We start from the raw sequence: 20,442 nt of genomic DNA on the forward strand, positions 1-20,442 counted from the left end.
ATTGAAAAAACGCTTATCGTACCATTTCGTAGAATTCCATAGAACAAAATAAATTGTACGATAATAGCACGACAAGCATTTTTCCATCAATGGAACTGTAGGATAAGCATTTTTTTCCATCAATGGAATTGTAAGACTAGCATTTTTCTCATCAACGGAATTGTATGACTAAAATTTTTTCCATAAATGTATCTGTATAATTAGCATTTTTAGGGTTCAATTGACACAATATCAACCCGTAGAGCTTGCTATCTCTGAACAAAAGCTCACCTGAGAAAACTTTAGATTTGGAAACCTCTTAAAATGCGTTTCCCATAGAAACTCCAGAAGTTCGAGACAGCTGAAAGTTTCTTATCTTAATCCTATTGGCACACTACTAGGGGCGAATTCTCAGAGAAAAAAAACATACAAAGCTGTCGGGACGAAGGTCCAGATCCATTTCGCTGTTGAGACCAGATTTCAATCCAAATCGTTTTGAGCCTATGCATTCAGACATTCTATAAAAACAATAATTCACAAGTGCGAGCAAACATAACATGAAATTCTACGATAAGCCATTTCAATGCTCCATTTTTCATCAAAAAATTTGTCGAAAATAACAAAAACACCAAATTGAAGTCTTGAAAATTTAGAAAAAATTTCTAGCTTGTAGTATTCCAAATACTACACTAACTTATAGTTTAACTTAGTTTTCTAACATTTAAATTATCCTTCCAATTTAAATTAATCTTTTAAGATTGGATTCATTTTTTTCTGTTGCTTTTAGCCTGGATATTGAAAATAAGTATGTCGCCAGTTAGGCGGACTGGTTTACTGTCTTGCCTTAAAAAGCAGACAGCGCGGCGAAAAAGCCCCCAGTACTTTTGCAATCCCTCAAAAGATTTTGAATTTTTAATTAAGTAACGCAGGTGCAACACTGATAAAGTGCCCTGATCTTCTAAATTAATGGTTTTTTATAATAAAAAATGAATAAGTTGCAAATATCGATTTCATCAAAAGTATGAAGAAAAAGGGGAAAATGAAGTTTGAAGCCTAGACTGCAGGTGCAGATTTGTCTCAGCCAAATAGCTGAGAAACAAATCAACCTGAATCTTCGGATTTTTTTTACTTCCCCCACTCGCTCAGTCGAGTGGAATTATTTTACTTTTTTATTTATCACTAATTTTTCATTAAACAAAAAATACTTTTGAAAAAATATATAACCTTCCAGAACTGACAAAGGTAAGATTTCAATGTTTTCCTTTTACTTAAATTAATGTAACTTAAGCTAAATAACCCAAACCTATTTTGGTATTTAAGACAGTTGTTCATCCATTTATAACTCTTTTATACTCAATTAATCAACACTTTTAATTTATCTGTTTATATAACTATCATTTTAATTTTAGGACCAGATCGACTATAATCTATGATATAATTTAACTTAGACTTATAACTTTAGTTACTAAGAAAAACCAAGGAATCTAACAAACGACCCCACGTCTCTCTTAGTAAAAGATTTTTTTTTTTTTAAATCCACTCCGATGGAAAAACGTTTTATGTATAATTTTCATAAATAAAAATTGTATGATAAGCTTTTTTTGCTCAATTTTCTTTGCGTAAAAAAATGTTTTCTAAAACTAAACAGCACAAACAACGTTATTAAGTTTAAAATAGCCCTAGAACTATTTCAGGAACGTTTTGAAATTTTTAGTTTCCATTGAAACTATATATTTTTTTTGCTCACTTTTTTTGATAAAAAAACTTCTTTTAAAAAACTCAACTATAAGAAAAACGCAGAAAAAAATTCAAGTTTAAAACGTCTTAAAAAATATTTCTGAGACTAGTTTGAAAACTTAAGTTCAGTGAAAAAAGCTATTTATAGTATTTTCCTTAATGAAATTTGTACAATAACCATTTTTTTCTCGGTTTTTCCAAGTGAAAAAACTCATTCTTAACAAAAAACGACGTAATTACGCTTAAATACCCTTGAAACTACTTCTAAATTTTTTTTGAAAAATTTAATATTGGTTGAAAAATTGCGTTCAATAAATTTTTTTTTGAATGGAAACTTTACGATAAGCATTTTTCCATAGAGAATATTAATATAAGCGTTTTCTGTCTGTGTTGCTCAACATGGGTAGATAAACACAAACCTGCCACAAAGATATGATACAATAACTGGCTCATAAAACACTGGTCACTCAACTTTGGCAGTCAGGAGCGGAACTAAGAATTTCTTGAGATTTTAAAAAGTTTTCAAAAAATTTTGTAAACCTTCGTTTTGAGTTGCCTGAATTAACTTTTTGAGCTCTCTCAAAGCACAACGAAGACCAATCTTTGAAAAAATTACCTGCAAAAACCAAAAAAAAAACAGGTTATAAACTCAGTTTTGGGCATTTTTGCTTTTAGTTTTGCCAAAAAATGCCATTTTTTGCGCGTGCTTCTCCGTCAAATTTTAGTTAGAAATTACTGGATAAGTAGTATTTAAGTATTTTTACAAGTATTTCTAGGAGAAAAATTTGGAGTTGCACACCAAATTAGCCTCAGCGTGCAGTTACAAGTCTAGGTGGAATCATGTTTCTTACAATATTTCTTAAATAAGTAAAAAATAGCAATATCTTTGTTGTACAATGCAACAACGGAGAGCATTTTACGCGTGAATTAGGAAAACTATCGTTTAAACTTGCAAGAAAAACTTTTCATCTTATAACATTTTTTCGGGAACAATTTTTATAACTATGAAGACTTAGAATTTGTACGATAAGCTAAATTTCTGAAAATAACATAGTCCTGGATTTTTTCCCCATTTTTCAGGATAATTTTTGTAAATAAATGCTAAGTCATTTGTATGGCGTGTTTGTTTACGCTTTGATCAATGTCTTAGTAATAAAAAACTCAAACTTTGAAATGATCATCTTCGGAATCTTTTGGCAAAATATAAAAGTTTGATTTTTTCATATATCATTTATGTAAAGCAACTCTTAGACAATTCAGGCCGTTTCCAATGCATTGTGAATGCAGTCAATCAAACTTTTGCTGACCATGGTTTTTTTGTCGCTTGTGTTCGAATGCGAACATATAGTAAAAAAGATTGAGTTTTATTAAAAAAAAATTGGTGTATGAAAAAATGCTAGTCACACAATTACCATACATATATAAAAAACATATACAGCGAATTTGACATTTCATAGAGCTAATTTAAGCAAGCTGCAAACAATTAATTCATGATGCTGAAAATTTAATGCTATTTATTTATTTTTGGTGAATTGTCCGAGTCTCTCAATTAAAATCGTTCAATATTAAAACGAGCAAACTGAAAAAAAAATATTATCAAACAAATTTCATGAATTTTTGCACAAACTGGTGTTGCCAAATTTGAAGAGTAGCTTTGTTGTTTGGGTATTGTTATTGTTTTATAATCCTAAAACTTGCAAAAAATTCTATCTTTTTTGTTTTCGCTAACAGCAAAAAAAATCATTCTAAAAAGATGTTTTGGTTAAAGGCAATCGTTGATCAAACGTGTTTGTCTTTTTAATTTAAACAGCGTATTTCAGTTCTGTACTGCTTCCTAAACTATTAAACCAGTTTCCTATAGCCCGGTGCTTAACAAAATATTCAGAATTCTAGAAAATTTTACTTTTTACTTTGACTTTTTCTTTGAAACCCTTCATTTCCTGATTCTTAAAAAGTTTCTACTTTTCTCAAAAAAATCTATTAATCAAAAACTCAAACTAATGAAAAATTTTTTAATTTTCCTGCAGCTTGGTTTTTGCAGCTTGTTTTTTTCTAAATTTAGCCGCTGCTAGTTTTTTGAAATAATTCCATCGAATCTAAGACAATCGATGTTGTAGGCTCGCATCGAAAAGAAATTAACATATTATATTTTGCGGAGTCATGATTTATTTTTCGTTTTTTTTTTGGATAAATAAATGTCAAATTGTTTCTGTTTAATACAGTTTTGAATTGTAATGTCACCTGGATTAAAATTGTGACTTATGGGTCACTCAAAACCAGCAATTTTGTGTTAGTTTTATTCACATCCTTTGACAGATACAGATATTAGCCAATAAAAATGTACACAAAAAACTGGCCTGAGTAGAAAAAATCAAAACAAATAAATTCTTTTTTGAGTTTCAGCAAAAAAATTACGCAAAATTTGAAGTGGCTGCACCCCGTACCGAACAATTTCGTTGATTCTGGCGAGAAGTACTTAAAATTTAAACTGAATGTCTTATCAGAAATTCTGTTTGAAATGTTTAAATAAAGCTGGGGTACTTCAATTTACAAAAACTCCCGATAAGTCTCGAACTCGTGGCCTATCTTTGCTTAGACGTCTGTGGTAACATCTAGACCCATAACCTGATTTTTTTGATTAGTTTTAGCAACAAAACGCAAAGTAAGACTTGTTATAACAAGTGTTAATTTGCATTGTTTTGCTACGGCTATTGTGTATACTCGAAGCATATGGATCTTGTTGCGGTTGAGCAGTGAACTTGTAAATCAAGAAAAAATTTTTTACTTTGTTAGATGAGAAATAATTAGTTTCAGTAAAAACAGTAACAAAAATCAAAGTTGTGCAAGAAAACATTTGAAATTGATTAACATGTAACCAACGTTAGTTAAACGTAGAAACCTTTTTTTGTGCGCCGAAGCTCGGATCTCAATTAGATGGAAAACAATTAATATATTAGAGTTTCATTGTTTTTATCTATAAAAGTGAAAAACAATCAATTTTAATTGATTTGCAAAAGATTTTAATGCTTCAGTGAATAGTAGCAATTTAATCCATTATTAATTCGTCATAATCGATGTTTTTGCCTTTTTATAAACACTGAGTAAAAAAAGTATTTGATTTTTATATCTGGAACTCCAGTGCGGGTAGATTATCTATATAAACTTCCAATCCAGATTAGAAGTTCTTGTAGCTCAAGCTAAAGCGTTCCAAAAAAACTTGATCCCATATAAAATCTTCTAAAAAGACGATGAGTCACCTGGACAAGGTTACTAAAAATGCACCAAATGAATTGCTTTGGCAACAGTTTTGCTGATGCTTGATAGTCACCTATAGGTTGCCAGGAAAAATATAAACTGTTGAAAAAAACTTTTCTAAAAAATTCCCATTATTTTGTTCCTCTGTATGTCAAGAACTACTAAAATTTCGGTTAATTTCAAATTATGAACAGCTTCACTTTTTATTAGAAGAAAAAATTTTTTCTGTTGCTTTTAGCCTGGATATTGAAAATAAGTATGTCGCCAGTTAGGCGGACTGGTTTACTGTCTTGCCTTAAAAAGCAGACAGCGCGGCGACAAAGCCCCCAGTACTTTTGCGATCCCTCGAAAGATTTTGAATTTTTAAATAAGTAACGCAGGTGCAACACTGATAAAGTGCCCTGATCTTCTATATTAATGGTTTTTTATAATAAAAAATGAATAAGTTGCAATTGTCAATTTCATCAAAAATATGAAGAAAAAGGGGAAAATGAAGTTTGAAGCCTAGACTGCAGGTGCAGATTTGTCTCAGCCAAATAGCTGAGAAACAAATCAACCTGAATCTTCGGATTTTTTTTACTTCCCCCACTCGCTCAGTCGAGTGGAATTATTTTACTTTTTTATTTATCACTAATTTTTCATTAAACAAAAAATACTTTTGAAAAAATATATAACCTTCCAGAACTGACAAAGGTAAGATTTCAATGTTTTCCTTTTACTTAAATTAATGTAACTTAAGCTAAATAACCCAAACCTATTTTGGTATTTAAGACAGTTGTTCATCCATTTATAACTCTTTTATACTCAATTAATCAACACTTTTAATTTATCTGTTTATATAACTATCATTTTAATTTTAGGACCAGATCGACTATAATCTATGATATAATTTAACTTAGACTTATAACTTTAGTTACTAAGAAAAACCAAGGAATCTAACAAACGACCCCACGTCTCTCTTAGTAAAAGATTTTTTTTTTTAATAATCCACTCCGATGGAAAAACGTTTTATGTATAATTTTCATAAATAAAAATTGAATGATAAGCTTTTTTTGCTCAATTTTCTTTGCGCAAAAAAAATGTTTTCTAAAACTAAAAAGCACAAACAACGTTATTAAGTTTAAAATAGCCGTAGAACTATTTCAGGAACGTTTTGAAAATTTTAGTTTCCATTGTGATAAAAAAACTTCTTTTAAAAAAACTCAACTATAAGAAAAACGCAGAAAAAATTTCACGTTTAAAATGTCTTAAAAATTATTTCTAAGACTAGTTTGAAAACTTAAGTTCAGTGAAAAAAAAGCTTACTATAGTATTTTCCTTAATGAAATTTGTACAATAACTATTTTTTTCTCGGTTTTTTCAAGTGAAAAAAACTCATTCTTAACAAAAAACGACGTAATTACGCTTAACTACCCTTGAAACTACTTCTAAGTCTTTTTTGAAAAATTTAATTTTGGTTGAAAAAATGCGTTCAATAAATTTTTTTTTGAATGGAAATTGTACGATAAGCATTTTTCCATAGAGTCCGTGAAACGAATATTAATATAAGCGTTTTCTGTCTGTGTTGGTCAACATGGGTAGATAAACACAAACCTGCCACAAAGATATGATACAACAACTGGCTCATAAAACACTGGTCACTCAAATTTGGCAGTCAGGAGCGGAACTAAGAATTTCATGAGATTTTAAAAAGTTTTCAAAAAATTTTGTAAACCTTCGTTTTGAGTTGCCTAAATTAACTTTTTGAGCTCTCACAAAGCACAACGAAGACCGTTCTTTGAAAAAATTACCTGCGCAAACCAAAAAAAAAACAGGCCATAAACTCAGTTTTGGGCATTTTTGCTTTTAGTTTTGCCAAAAAATGCCATTTTTTGCGCGTGCTTCTCCGTCAAATTTTAGTTAAAAATTACTGGATAAGTAGTATTTAAGTTTTTTTACAAGTATTTCTAGGAGAAAAATATGGAGTTGCACTCCAAATTAGCCTCAGCGTGCAGTTACAAGTCTAGGTGGAATCATGTTTCTTACAATAATTCTTAAATAAGTAAAAAATAGCAATATCTTTGTTGTACAATGCAACAACGGAGAGCATTTTACACGTGAATGAGGAAAACTATCGTTTAAACTTGCAAGAAAAAGTTTTCATCTTATAACATTTTTTCGGGAACAATTTTTATAACTATGAAGACTTAGAATTTGTACGATAAGCTAATTTTCTGAAAATAACATAGTCCTGGATTTTTTCCCCATTTTTCAGGATAATTTTTGTTTCAAAAATGCTCAAAATTCCTAAGTCATTTGTATGGCGTGTTTGTTTACGCTTTGATCAATGTCTTAGTAATAAAAAACTCAAACTTTGAAATGATCATCTTCGGAATCTTTTGGCAAAATATAAAAGTTTGATTTTTTCATATATCATTTATGTAAAGCAACTCTTAGACAATTCAGGCCGTTTCCAATGCATTGTGAATGCAGTCAATCAAACTTTTGCTGACCATGGTTTTTTTTGTCGCTTGTGTTCGAATGCGAACATATAGTAAAAAAGATTGAGTTTTATAAAAAAAATTTGGTGTATGAAAAAATGCTAGTCACACAATTACCATACATATATAAAAAACATATACAGCGAATTTGACATTTCATAGAGCTAATTTAAGCAAGCTGCAAACAATTAATTCATGATGCTGAAAATTTAATGCTATTTATTTATTTTTGGTGAATTGTCCGAGTCTCTCAATTAAAATCGTTCAATATTAAAACGAGCAAACTGAAAAAAAAATATTATCAAACAAATTTCATGAATTTTTGCACAAACTGGTGTTGCCAAATTTGAAGAGTAGCTTTGTTGTTTGGGTATTGTTATTGTTTTATAATCCTAAAACTTGCAAAAAATTCTATCTTTTTTGTTTTCGCTAACAGCAAAAAAAATCATTCTAAAAAGATGTTTTGGTTAAAGGCAATCGTTGATCAAACGTGTTTGTCTTTTTAATTTAAACAGCGTATTTCAGTTCTGTACTGCTTCCTAAACTATTAAACCAGTTTCCTATAGCCCGGTGCTTAACAAAATTTTCAGAATTCTAGAAAATTTTACTTTTTACTTTGACTTTTTCTTTGAAACCCTTCATTTCCTGATTCTTAAAAAGTTTCTACTTTTCTCAAAAAAATCTATTAATCAAAAACTCAAACTAACGAAAAATTTTTTAATTTTCCTGCAGCTTGGTTTTTGCAGCTTGTTTTTTTCTAAATTTAGCCGCTGCTAGTTTTTTGAAATAATTCCATTGAATCTAAGACAATCGATGTTGTAGGCTCGCATCGAAAAGAAATTAACATATTATCTTTTGCGGAGTCATGATTTATTTTTCGTTTTTTTTTGGATAAATAAATGTCAAATTGTTTCTGTGTAATACAATTTTGAATTGTAATGTCACCGGGATTAAAATTGTGACTTATGGGTCACTCAAAACCAGCAATTTTGTGTTAGTTTTATTCACATCCTTTGACAGATACAGATATTAGCCAATAAAAATGTACACAAAAAACTGGCCTGAGTAGAAAAAATCAGAAAACAAATAAATTCTTTTTTGAGTTTCAGCGAAAAATTACGCAAAATTTGAAGTGGCTGCACCCCGTACCGAACAATTTCGTTGATTCTGGCGAGAAGTACTTAAAATTTAAACTGAATGTCTTACCAGAAATTCTGTTTGAAATGTTTAAATAAAGCTGGGGTACTTCAATTTACAAAAACTCCCGATAAGTCTCGAACTCGTGGCCTATCTTTGCTTAGACGGCTGTGGTAACATCTAGACCCATAACCTGATATTTTCGATTAGTTTTAGCAACAAAACGCAAAGTAACACTTGTTATAACAAGTGTTAATTTGCATTGTTTTGCTACGGCTATTGTGTATACTCGAAGCATATTTATCTTGTTGCGGTTGAGCAGTGAACTTGTAAATCAAGAAAAAATATTTTTCATTGTTAGATGAGAAATAATTAGTTTCAGTAAAAACAGTAACAAAAATCAAAGTTGTGCAAGAAAACATTTGAAATTGATTAACATGTAACCAACGTTAGTTAAACGTAGAAACCTTTTTTTGTGCGCCGAAGCTCGGATCTCAATTAGATGGAAAACAATTAATATATTAGAGTTTCATTGTTTTTATCTATAAAAGTGAAAAACAATCAATTTTAATTGATTTGCAAAAGATTTTAATGCTTCAGTGAATAGTAGCAATTTAATCCATTATTAATTCGTCATAATCGATGTTTTTGCCTTTTTATAAACACTGAGTAAAAAAAGTATTTGATTTTTATATCTGGAACTCCAGTGCGGGTAGATTATCTATATAAACTTCCAATCCAGATTAGAAGTTCTTGTAGCTCAAGCTAAAGCGTTCCAAAAAAACTTGATCCCATATAAAATCTTCTAAAAAGACGATGAGTCACCTGGACAAGGTTACTAAAAATGCACCAAATGAATTGCTTTGGCAACAGTTTTGCTGATGCTTGATAGTCACCTATAGGTTGCCAGGAAAAATATAAACTGTTGAAAAAAATTTTTCTAAAAAATTCCCATTATTTTGTTCCTCTGTATGTCAAGAACTACTAAAATTTCGGTTAATTTCAAATTATGAACAGCTTCACTTTTTATTAGAAGAAAAAATTTTTTCTGTTGCTTTTAGCCTGGATATTGAAAATAAGTATGTCGCCAGTTAGGCGGACTGGTTTACTGTCTTGCCTTAAAAAGCAGACAGCGCGGCGACAAAGCCCCCAGTACTTTTGCGATCCCTCGAAAGATTTTGAATTTTTAAATAAGTAACGCAGGTGCAACACTGATAAAGTGCCCTGATCTTCTATATTAATGGTTTTTTATAATAAAAAATGAATAAGTTGCAAATGTCAATTTCATCAAAAATATGAAGAAAAAGGGGAAATGAAGTTTGAAGCCTAGACTGCAGGTGCAGATTTGTCTCAGCCAAATAGCTGAGAAACAAATCAACCTGAATCTTCGGATTTTTTTTACTTCCCCCACTCGCTCAGTCGAGTGGAATTATTTTACTTTTTTATTTATCACTAATTTTTCATTAAACAAAAAATACTTTTGAAAAAATATATAACCTTCCAGAACTGACAAAGGTAAGATTTCAATGTTTTCCTTTTACTTAAATTAATGATATTAAGCTAAATAACCCAAACCTATTTTGGTATTTAAGACAGTTGTTCATCCATTTATAACTCTTTTATACTCAATTAATCAACACTTTTAATTTATCTGTTTATATAACTATCATTTTAATTTTAGGACCAGATCGACTATAATCTATGATATAATTTAACTTAGACTTATAACTTTAGTTACTAAGAAAAACCAAGGAATCTAACAAACGACCCCACGTCTCTCTTAGTAAAAGATTTTTTTTTTTAATAATCCACTCCGATGGAAAAACCTTTTATGTATAATTTTCATAAATAAAAATTGAATGATAAGCTTTTTTTGCTCAATTTTCTTTGCGCAAAAAAAATGTTTTCTAAAACTAAAAAGCACAAACAACGTTATTAAGTTTAAAATAGCCGTAGAACTATTTCAGGAACGTTTTGAAAATTTTAGTTTCCATTGTGATAAAAAAACTTCTTTTAAAAAAACTCAACTATAAGAAAAACGCAGAAAAAATTTCACGTTTAAAATGTCTTAAAAATTATTTCTAAGACTAGTTTGAAAACTTAAGTTCAGTGAAAAAAAAGCTTACTATAGTATTTTCCTTAATGAAATTTGTACAATAACTATTTTTTTCTCGGTTTTTCCAAGTGAAAAAAACTCATTCTTAACAAAAAACGACGTAATTACGCTTAACTACCCTTGAAACTACTTCTAAGTCTTTTTTGAAAAATTTAATTTTGGTTGAAAAAATGCGTTCAATAAATTTTTTTTTGAATGGAAACTGTACGATAAGCATTTTTCCATAGAGTCCGTGAAACGAATATTAATATAAGCGTTTTCTGTCTGTGTTGGTCAACATGGGTAGATAAACACAAACCTGCCACAAAGATATGATACAACAACTGGCTCATAAAACACTGGTCACTCAAATTTGGCAGTCAGGAGCGGAACTAAGAATTTCATGAGATTTTAAAAAGTTTTCAAAAAATTTTGTAAACCTTCGTTTTGAGTTGCCTAAATTAACTTTTTGAGCTCTCACAAAGCACAACGAAGACCGTTCTTTGAAAAAATTACCTGCGCAAACCAAAAAAAAAACAGGCCATAAACTCAGTTTTGGGCATTTTTGCTTTTAGTTTTGCCAAAAAATGCCATTTTTTGCGCGTGCTTCTCCGTCAAATTTTAGTTAAAAATTACTGGATAAGTAGTATTTAAGTTTTTTTACAAGTATTTCTAGGAGAAAAATATGGAGTTGCACTCCAAATTAGCCTCAGCGTGCAGTTACAAGTCTAGGTGGAATCATGTTTCTTACAATAATTCTTAAATAAGTAAAAAATAGCAATATCTTTGTTGTACAATGCAACAACGGAGAGCATTTTACACGTGAATGAGGAAAACTATCGTTTAAACTTGCAAGAAAAAGTTTTCATCTTATAACATTTTTTCGGGAACAATTTTTATAACTATGAAGACTTAGAATTTGTACGATAAGCTAATTTTCTGAAAATAACATAGTCCTGGATTTTTTCCCCATTTTTCAGGATAATTTTTGTTTCAAAAATGCTCAAAATTCCTAAGTCATTTGTATGGCGTGTTTGTTTACGCTTTGATCAATGTCTTAGTAATAAAAAACTCAAACTTTGAAATGATCATCTTCGGAATCTTTTGGCAAAATATAAAAGTTTGATTTTTTCATATATCATTTATGTAAAGCAACTCTTAGACAATTCAGGCCGTTTCCAATGCATTGTGAATGCAGTCAATCAAACTTTTGCTGACCATGGTTTTTTTTGTCGCTTGTGTTCGAATGCGAACATATAGTAAAAAAGATTGAGTTTTATAAAAAAAATTTGGTGTATGAAAAAATGCTAGTCACACAATTACCATACATATATAAAAAACATATACAGCGAATTTGACATTTCATAGAGCTAATTTAAGCAAGCTGCAAACAATTAATTCATGATGCTGAAAATTTAATGCTATTTATTTATTTTTGGTGAATTGTCCGAGTCTCTCAATTAAAATCGTTCATTATTAAAACGAGCAAACTGAAAAAAAAATATTATCAAACAAATTTCATGAATTTTTGCACAAACTGGTGTTGCCAAATTTGAAGAGTAGCTTTGTTGTTTGGGTATTGTTATTGTTTTATAATCCTAAAACTTGCAAAAAATTCTATCTTTTTTGTTTTCGCTAACAGCAAAAAAAATCATTCTAAAAAGATGTTTTGGTTAAAGGCAATCGTTGATCAAACGTGTTTGTCTTTTTAATTTAAACAGCGTATTTCAGTTCTGTACTGCTTCCTAAACTATTAAACCAGTTTCCTATAGCCCGGTGCTTAACAAAATATTCAGAATTCTAGAAAATTTTACTTTTTACTTTGACTTTTTCTTTGAAACCCTTCATTTCCTGATTCTTAAAAAGTTTCTACTTTTCTCAAAAAAATCTATTAATCAAAAACTCAAACTAACGAAAAATTTTTTAATTTTCCTGCAGCTTGGTTTTTGCAGCTTGTTTTTTTCTAAATTTAGCCGCTGCTAGTTTTTTGAAATAATTCCATCGAATCTAAGACAATCGATGTTGTAGGCTCGCATCGAAAATAAATTAACATATTATCTTTTGCGGAGTCATGATTTATTTTTCGTTTTTTTTTGGATAAATAAATGTCAAATTGTTTCTGTGTAATACAATTTTGAATTGTAATGTCACCGGGATTAAAATTGTGACTTATGGGTCACTCAAAACCAGCAATTTTGTGTTAGTTTTATTCACATCCTTTGACAGATACAGATATTAGCCAATAAAAATGTACACAAAAAACTGGCCTGAGTAGAAAAAATCAGAAAACAAATAAATTCTTTTTTGAGTTTCAGCGAAAAATTACGCAAAATTTGAAGTGGCTGCACCCCGTACCGAACAATTTCGTTGATTCTGGCGAGAAGTACTTAAAATTTAAACTGAATGTCTTACCAGAAATTCTGTTTGAAATGTTTAAATAAAGCTGGGGTACTTCAATTTACAAAAACTCCCGATAAGTCTCGAACTCGTGGCCTATCTTTGCTTAGACGGCTGTGGTAACATCTAGACCCATAACCTGATATTTTCGATTAGTTTTAGCAACAAAACGCAAAGTAACACTTGTTATAACAAGTGTTAATTTGCATTGTTTTGCTACGGCTATTGTGTATACTCGAAGCATATTTATCTTGTTGCGGTTGAGCAGTGAACTTGTAAATCAAGAAAAAATATTTTTCATTGTTAGATGAGAAATAATTAGTTTCAGTAAAAACAGTAACAAAAATCAAAGTTGTGCAAGAAAAAACATTTGAATTTGATTAACATGTTACCAACGTTAGTTAAACGTAGAAACATTTGAAGCGTTCCAAAAAAAATTGATCCCATATAAAATCTTCTAAAAAGATGATGAGTCACCTGGACAAGGTTACTAAAAAATGCACCAAATGAATTGCTCTGGCAACAGTTTTACTGATGCTTGATAGTCACCTATAGGTTGCCAGGAAAAATATAAACTGTTGAAAAAAGGTTTTCTAAAAAAGTCCGATTATTTTGTTCCTCTGTATGTCAAAAACTACTAAAATTTTGGTTAATTTCAAATTATGAAAAGCTTCACTTTTTATTAGAAGAAAAATCATTAAGCAGATGAAAGAAAAGTTGTTGTGATCTTTTTTTTTTTTCAATCGAAAAAAAAAACAGCCCTAAACAATACAATATAGAGTATCAGATGACATTTTGATCTAAGATTATCATGCAAGTTCAATTTGTTCTCATTTCTCAGTTTTTTGTTTGGTTGAAGACTTATTTATTTTCCCTCTTTACTCTTTTTATGAACTAATCAGGTAATTTTTATGATTTATTTTATTGTTATTTGAAATCTTGTTTTGAATTGACTTGTTTTATATCAATAATAATCCAAAAACTTGTCATTATCATTTCAAAGAACAATCTGGAGTTTTGCAATGGTCGTTTCAATCATTTCAATAATTGATACTTCCGGAAAAACAGTCAACATACAAAAGCAGTGAATCATATTTACGGAAAAACAGGAAAACAGACACTTTAGAGGAAAAAAATGACTAATCCATTCCAAAAATTTGAAAAATTGATCTGTTCCAAGACTAAACCATTTGAAAAACTAAACCATTTTAAACCATTTAATCAATTTTTGTTTTGGTTCAAAATTATTGATCATTTCAGATTTTAACTATTCTATTGCAGTTGTTAGAGCAAATTTTGATAACGAAATCATGCAGATTTTCTTTTTGAAAAATTGAAGCAGAAAATTCGAGGTACAAGAGTTGCAATAATTTTGGTTAACAATTGACATTTTGAAAGACTGTTGAAAGCAGGGTGCAGCTTACAAAAATTAATAATTTGGAATGCAGAAATTTTATGTAGAGATTTGAAGAAAAAAAATGCAAAAATATCAAATTGGTAAAAAGAGCTGACGCTTTTTAAAAATTAAAAAGAATCTGCAACAAGAGCATGAATTTATTAAAACTTTTTCAAATCATTTCAAAAAAGAGAAGCGATTGTGAAAAGTAAGGAAATGTTCCTGTAACTGGCAAAAAGTTAGCCAAGAAACGTTTGCAACAAGTTCAGAGAAAATTATTGATCTTTTATCACATGAACGAAAAATTTTGTGAGAAAATGAGAACATCCTAGATCCGGCCCTGCGCATGTTGATTAATTCTACTCACTTATATTGCTGTCCAAAATCTAAGATTCCTAGCTATGCTACTTGCCGAGCTGCATAATTTGTATATACGCTACTAATAGATGGTAATTAATAATTTTAAAAACTTTGTTTCGAAATTTACGTTCAAAAGAACCTTGCAGTTACAATTGATACAAAATCTTCAGATGTTTTCATCGGGCAGCAACGAAGCCGATACAAATTTATTTTATTCTTGTGGAGCCGAAATAAAATTTTTACCCTATAAAACTTTGAAACTTCTTAAGTTCTGGTGTTTTAAGCCAGCCCTTCTGAAAACAAAAAGTTAGTTCTCTTATACGATACAAAACAAAAACATAGCCGCTGGGCCAGAAACCAAATCAAGATGAAACATTCGAGGCCATATGAGACTTCTAGACAAAAACCATTTTAAATCATAAATATTAAATTTTCATTACAGAAAAAAATGAACATTTTCAATTACAAAAAAATTGGTCGCAGCCCTACATAACGTGATGTGGGAAGAAATTGACAGAACAGCACACTTACATTAGGCCGTTAACTTTTTTGAAACCGAGTAGTTTTCGTTTGAACGAAAAACCAGTAGTTTTCAGACTCAATCACACTATTGGTGTCTCAGGTGTTAGCGTGCTAAAAGCAAGGGAACAGATATATATTATTAAACAAGCTTTTAAAACTACGATTCAACCAATTCTGATAAACATGTTGTTAATCTGAAAAAAATCTCTGTTTAACAGAATTAAAGTTTTTGTTAATCACAACTTTGATTATTTTGATGGAGCAAATTTTCAGATGAAACTTGTCAAAAAGGTAGATTAAATGGCTTTTTCATCTCTCTCTCTCTCTCTCTCTCTCTCTCTCTCTCTCTTGTTTATCATCATGAAAAACCTACTTTGACCAATTGTTTTGGCTACTTTGTGCACTAAAACAAAATAAAAAAGATGTGTTTTTTGGCGTTTCCCTATTCCAGGCTGTGTTATTTTGTTGAGCGAAGCCCTTTTTTGCGGCTCAAGGCCGGTTTATGCGTCTAGAAGTTTCACGTGGTACCACTATTGCAGCCGAAATTGGTCAGGCTGTGGTAGACCTGAAGCTAAAGGTCAAGTGAGAGCTCGTCCTCGCACACTATCATTGCCATGGCATGGGATCGATGACACGATCTGACGATTTCAGTGTAAGCGCCTTACCGCTATGCTAAGTGCCTCATCTTAAAATATATTATAGTAGTATACCAAATGGCTATCTTTTGGGTGGTCAAGCGGTCGAGTTTCTGAGATGATTGTCTGCCTATGATCCCTTATTGCTATGGCTGTTTCGGAAGTCCATTTTTTATGGCAAAATTGAGACAAACGCTGAACAGTTAGTTGAAGTAAAATTTTGGACATCATTTATTCGAAAAGATTATGATTGGGGTGTGTTTAAGTGTTACAGAAAAAAGCTCTGCGTATAAACTTATGCAAGCTCAAAAATAACCAGTAAGTCAAATTTTGAACATAAATATTGAGTCATTAAATTTGTTTCATCGTCAGTTCATATAAGCAGATAAAAGCACTCAGAAAAAAACTATTACTTTTTGTTTTCATATGAAACTGCAAGCAAGTCTTCTTTTCACAAATCTTCATATTTTAACGGCTATAACTTTTGCTTTTAAGATCAATTTAGAAGTAATATTGGATGAAAAGTGCGGCTCCTTACTTCGACAACAATGAACTTCTCTTCAGTGTTCTTGACAACAATTGGCTACTTCTCGATGTTGTACTTAAACGCCAATCAAGGTACGCCCTGAATCATTCATAATTAGATTATTACTTTTAGTCGATGAACCCAAACAAACGCCTACCTTTTCCCTGATCACGAAAAATTGAAAAACTGCGAAATAAACTAATACACAATTTATATTTTAAGATTATTTGTGAGGATCGGAATAATTTGCGATGCTTGCACAAAACACAGCAACATGCCATTCGCGTATTTTTTTTTTCAGAATAGGTTTGAAAATTAATCGTTTTGAATTTGGTTCTATGAGATTGCGTTTCAAATTGCGTTACTTTGTCCGCTCCACCATTTTCGACAAAATTAGTCGTAGTTTTAACCATGAGTCTTCAAATTAAATTTCAATCATTTAACGTGTAATTTATCATAAATGTTCTTGAAAAATCAAAAAGTAATTTAAAAAGTAAGCAAATTGTTGAGGGAAATAAAAAATCACACATGCCTACTTTTCAGTTTCCTTCTCAGATAGGTTCAATTCCGGGCAAGTTTTCGGTCAAATCTAACTCTGAACAAGTCATCGACAGTCTTTCAAATGTAAATTATAATCTATGCGTTTGCTTAGAAAAAAAAGACCATCAGTGAAAATTTGCTCTCAACTTCTAGTTTCATAGATTAATATATTTCTAAGTAGGCTCAAAAACAGTCCCTTTCTATTATAAAAACTGGAAGAATTTAAAAAAAAAACAATGTGTCTTTTTCAAACTGTGTCTTTTTCATTGCTTTAGAGGTCACGCCTGATGAAGATTCAAACAAACTGGATGGTGATTTGCTTCTCAAAGTCATAATCATAATCGTAGCTGTATCTGCAGCATTTCTCGCCCTTCTCATTATCGCAGGAGTGGCCTTGTCCGCAGTGCACTTCTTCAAAAAGTACGTGCTCCTACACTTTCTTGGTTTGTATTTGGTTTATGCTCCGAGTTTTGGAGAAACTCAAGAACATTTATACTAAAGAAAACAGTAAAAACAGTGCTTGGATCAACCCTATAATTAACCCCCCTTCCCCCCCCCCCCCCCCCCCCTAGAATGCCCTCCCGAAGCATGTATTAAGACTGAAAATTGATTCTGCATAAAATATACATTTTATAAAATCACGCATATAAAATTAGTTTCTATATTTTTGTATGCGGAATTGAATTTGCATTGCTGAAAATTGCTTAGATTAATGTTTCAATTCAGCTTTTTTTTAAGTAAAACGCGTAATTTTGGATGAATATAAGCTGTTAGTTGTCAAAAGTTAGTTCATGAAAAATCCGTATTTTTCCCCCTAATTTGATTTGGGAGAAATTGTACTGTTGATCGCAGTACTTTAATGGAATATTTTCAGCGGCATGCACCTGGCGGCCAAGACAAATAAGAATGAATTCTTTGTCTGCTTCTAAAACTAATTGATTCGTAGTGAATTTACCCTGTGTAGTCGATATTATAAAAAAAAAGGAAAATAAAAAAAAACAGCAAGACTGCTCGTATATCAGGGCAAAGCCCTGAATGTTCCGACTGTCCCTTATTTATATCGAAAAGTTTTTGGGAAAAGAAAATATTGAAAACCTATACGTTTTGGACACTATCAACGTGTAAAAATTTGAGTCGTACGAAATTAGTACGACCACAAATTGGCTAGCTTCAATTCAATTTGGAACGATTTTGTTGTGCGGGATAATTCGCCCGCATCAAAAATTCGCGTTACGCTCTCAGCAATATGAATAAATTCTTCAAAGCGCGCATAAAGTAGTCCAAAACACGGCCAATTTGGCAATTTTTAAACAGCCAGATTTTTACAAAAATAATCGGAGGTGAATTATCTTTTTACATTTGAACTCAGGAAGTCGATATCTTCAATGGGGTATAAAAAGTTTTTGTTTAAAATTTTTATTTCGATCAGCGAAAATTGACTGAATAAAAAAACCACACCGAGCATAAATATTCCGTTTTCTTCGAATGTCGGAACAAAAACAGAGAAAAGTTGGAGAAAACAAACAGATTGATCTCGGCAAAAATATGACCATTTATTTATTTTTATAATACATATTATTTCATGTGATGACGAAGAGTCAAATTGAAACAAATGCAAGCAAATGTCCAAAACCAAGCACTATATTTGACCTGAAATTTCAAAAGGTTCTGAAAAAATCAAATACTGTTAGCAATGGCCTCATAGCCATCTGCTTCACCAGTTGCTATCTTTATCTTTTCAAAAAACATCCACATTTTGACAAAATTATTGTTGAACAGGAAAAAATTAAAAGAAACCGTCCTATCAATAAGAATGGCCGCTTTTTAGGATCATCTTCATTTCATTTAAACAAATGAGGATTTAAAAGTTGAAACATACTTTCAGCAAAGAAAATTATAATTGAAAAGCTGCAAAAACAATTGCATTTGTACATGATTCGAAAGTGAGAACAGAATACAAAATCCTACGACAAAGTTTTTTGATTCTAATATTTTGTGAATTTATCGTTTTTTAAATCTTCAGAACTTTTTGCCCTTTTGTTTCACAATGCGTGAGCTAAAATATAATGTACAAAAATATAGATTCCCCTCCTTGTAACAAATCAATTATGGCAAATAAGCTTCTTCCAAACAATTTGGAACGATTTCTAAGACGGATTAAATCTCCGGTTACGCGTTAATAGCGCGAAATACATCGCGCGTTAACTGTCCTAAATTGGCCAAAATGGCATTCTTTAATATTTTTTCAAATTTAAGCTCAGAACAACAATACCTTTCGAATGATATTTAAAAAATTGGTCAAAAATGGCTAGTTAAAAAGTCGAAATTTGTCTGAAGAAAATAAACCCACCCAAGCACAAATATTCCGTTACTTTCGTATCGAAAGTCGGAACAAAAATCTTTAAATATTCTATGGTTGCATATTTTCAAAGAGAAACGAAAATCTTTTTTAAAGAAATTTGCAAGATAGTATAAACTCACGGAATACATAAATTTCTATCGTAACGCAATCGACAAAACCCTGGCTCCAAATTACTCAACAACATCATTTTCGACAAGTGAAGTGATTATTAAGCCTTATATCGTTGATCAATTGAAAGAGCTTGGAAAACATTTACTTTCACAACTCAGTTCTATAACGATTGAAAAGGAGGGGTATACAGACAAATTTTCTAAAGATAACGTCAGCCAGTGTTTTTGTCAGCACTATTTTAAAAATGTCGAAGAATTATTACAAGCATGAACATTCAGGATCATCATAACAAGACTGACTTTTGAGGTCTGTGGAGCAGTAATAACATGAAAAAATTAATTGTAATAGAAAAATGAACTTTTTTAGTTTGAGATTTTTTTATGAAACACTCCCCCACACGCCATATAATATACAAAATGTGATAGATTTCGCTCCTATTAGAAAAATCAATTACGGCGAACAGCCTGCTTCAACCAATTTGGAACGACTTCTACGACGGATTAAATCTCTGCTTACGCGTTAACAGCGCAAAATGTATTGCGCGTCAATTGTCCTGAATTGGCCAAAACGGCGATCTTTAAACCCCCTTAACTTTACAAAGAATGATCCCAGATAAAATATTTTTTCAAATGTAACCTCAGCACAACAAAAACTTTTGAATGATATAAAAAAAATTCCGTCAAAAATGGCTAGTTAAAAAATCGAAATTTGTTTAAAGAAAGAAACCCACCCGAGCACAAATATTACTTTATTTTCATTACAAAAGTTGGAACAATAACTTCGCAAAAATTGGTTCAAATAATATATTACAAACTGCCTTTTAACCACGATTGTGGATAATATATCGATGTTTAATAAGTATGAGAAATTGATAACATATCGATGATTTGGGATGATCAACACAATTTCA

The 20,442-nt window shown here is 30.8% G+C and overlaps 2 protein-coding genes across 2 annotated transcripts in view; both read left to right on the forward strand.

The window, feature by feature from the left end:
- Positions 1-20,442, forward strand: part of LOC134846828 (PAT complex subunit CCDC47-like) — a 495,511-nt gene that overhangs the window by 300,354 nt on the left and 174,715 nt on the right. The gene's annotated exons all lie outside the window — the stretch shown is intronic.
- LOC134846203 (uncharacterized) overlaps positions 16,371-20,442 on the forward strand; it is a gene marked incomplete in the record, with an annotated part of 4,578 nt that continues 506 nt past the window's right edge. The window contains 2 exon segments of the mRNA XM_063863458.1: positions 16,371-16,611; positions 17,335-17,479. Coding sequence (XP_063719528.1) covers positions 16,542-16,611; positions 17,335-17,479 — 215 coding nt within the window.

The sequence above is a fragment of the Symsagittifera roscoffensis genome, chromosome 5, assembly GCF_963678635.1.
Source record: "Symsagittifera roscoffensis chromosome 5, txSymRosc1.1, whole genome shotgun sequence".
NCBI lineage: Eukaryota > Metazoa > Xenacoelomorpha > Acoela > Convolutidae > Symsagittifera > Symsagittifera roscoffensis.